The 1,259-nt window shown below is 49.7% G+C and overlaps 1 protein-coding gene across 1 annotated transcript; it reads right to left on the bottom strand.

Moving 5' to 3' along the window:
* Nucleotides 1-170: 170 nt before the first annotated feature.
* Nucleotides 171-1,211, bottom strand: LOC104540234 (DNA topoisomerase 3-alpha-like; the record flags this gene model as incomplete). Its single annotated transcript, XM_010183984.1, has 2 exons — nt 1,026-1,211; nt 171-230 (listed from the first exon to the last, which is right to left on the bottom strand). Coding segments are annotated over exons 1-2 (246 nt in total), but the record flags the coding sequence as incomplete, so codon positions are not given.
* Between the last annotated feature and the right edge of the window lie 48 nt (nt 1,212-1,259).

Raw genomic sequence — 1,259 nt, 5'->3', positions numbered from 1 at the left:
CAGCAAAACAATTCAGTTGTTCAGCCAAGAAAAAAGCATGTGACTTTTCCTCATCTCCGGCCCAAACGTCCCAGTCACTGGATATGTGTTTCGTAACTTCTGATAAATGGCTTTTAATAACTCATATTTTGCACTTCTCTAATCAAGCAGTGGAATGAAAGAAAAACTACCTGGCCAAACATCTGGTAGTCATATTCGTAGATCTTGTTGAACTTGGAAAACCCTTCTCGCTAGGAGGAAAAGGAAAGGAAAGTTCATGAGTTTTGGCTCTTAACAGAAACCCAACAAGTTCGGCCTCACTTTATACACGCTGCTATGGCACTCAGGTTCCCAAGAACTCCTTTCACTCAAATGTAATTCTGGTCTAGAAGCACCTTCTGGTTCCTTAGTTTGGAAATACCAAGTAATTATGTAAACCTTTAGAGGTCACATAACAAAGCACTGGAGTGGAGAGATCTTTGATCTCCTCTTCTCCAAACCACAGACTTATTTGTTTATTATGTGAAATCTGGTAAACCCCCGGCACTTGCTGATGTTGCAGAAGCGGTGCTTTTGGACTGGGAGATGCACGCCACAGAGGGTTTCAGTTCCTGAAGCCTTTTGCATGCACTGCAAAGCCAGGAACAACACCAGGAGCCCTCACTGCAGAGCTCAGCACCCGGAGAAGACAGCCTGGGCAGAGGGAGTGCAGCTGGGGAGCCCAATTCCAACAGGACTTAAGTCAGAAGGAAAAGGGCTCTGCGACTCCCAAGTAACTTTGTCTCCCAAGTGGTATTTGTCCACAAAAGCAAGCTGTTCTTGTACCCACACATGGTTAGAAGCGGCCAGAGACAAAAACTGTGCAAGATGTTGCATATGCTGATGTGAACTGCCCGTGCCAAGCTCTGCAGTGTGGGCTGGAGGTACCACACAAGACACTGACTACACCTGAGACCAGGACATCGCTGCACCGTGGCCCTGGTGAGCTGATGCTCTCCAGCCAGCTAAGGCAGACCAATACGTTAATCACGAAGGTGTATTCCTACCCGTCGCATCCTGCTGTTGGAAAGCAGATCCGCAATCCCTCGGGCAGCATCATTCTTCTCAGCCACGCACAGGACCTTCCGGATCCTCTGCAACGCCACATCCTCCGCAGCCCGGGAGAAGAGACGCCAGGGCTGCGGCAGCATCCTGACCCCGCAGCTGGCAAAGAGCCTCGCTTGAAAGTTCATAACCAGAGACGGCGACGGCTCCTGTGGGGCCGAGGCATGCTGCTGTGT

This window comes from Mesitornis unicolor, unplaced genomic scaffold, assembly GCF_000695765.1.
Source record: "Mesitornis unicolor isolate BGI_N332 unplaced genomic scaffold, ASM69576v1 Scaffold48864, whole genome shotgun sequence".
Taxonomy (NCBI): Eukaryota; Metazoa; Chordata; class Aves; order Mesitornithiformes; family Mesitornithidae; genus Mesitornis; species Mesitornis unicolor.
The sequence above is the reverse complement of the archived record's forward strand: the minus strand, read 5'-3'. Positions and strand labels throughout refer to the sequence as shown.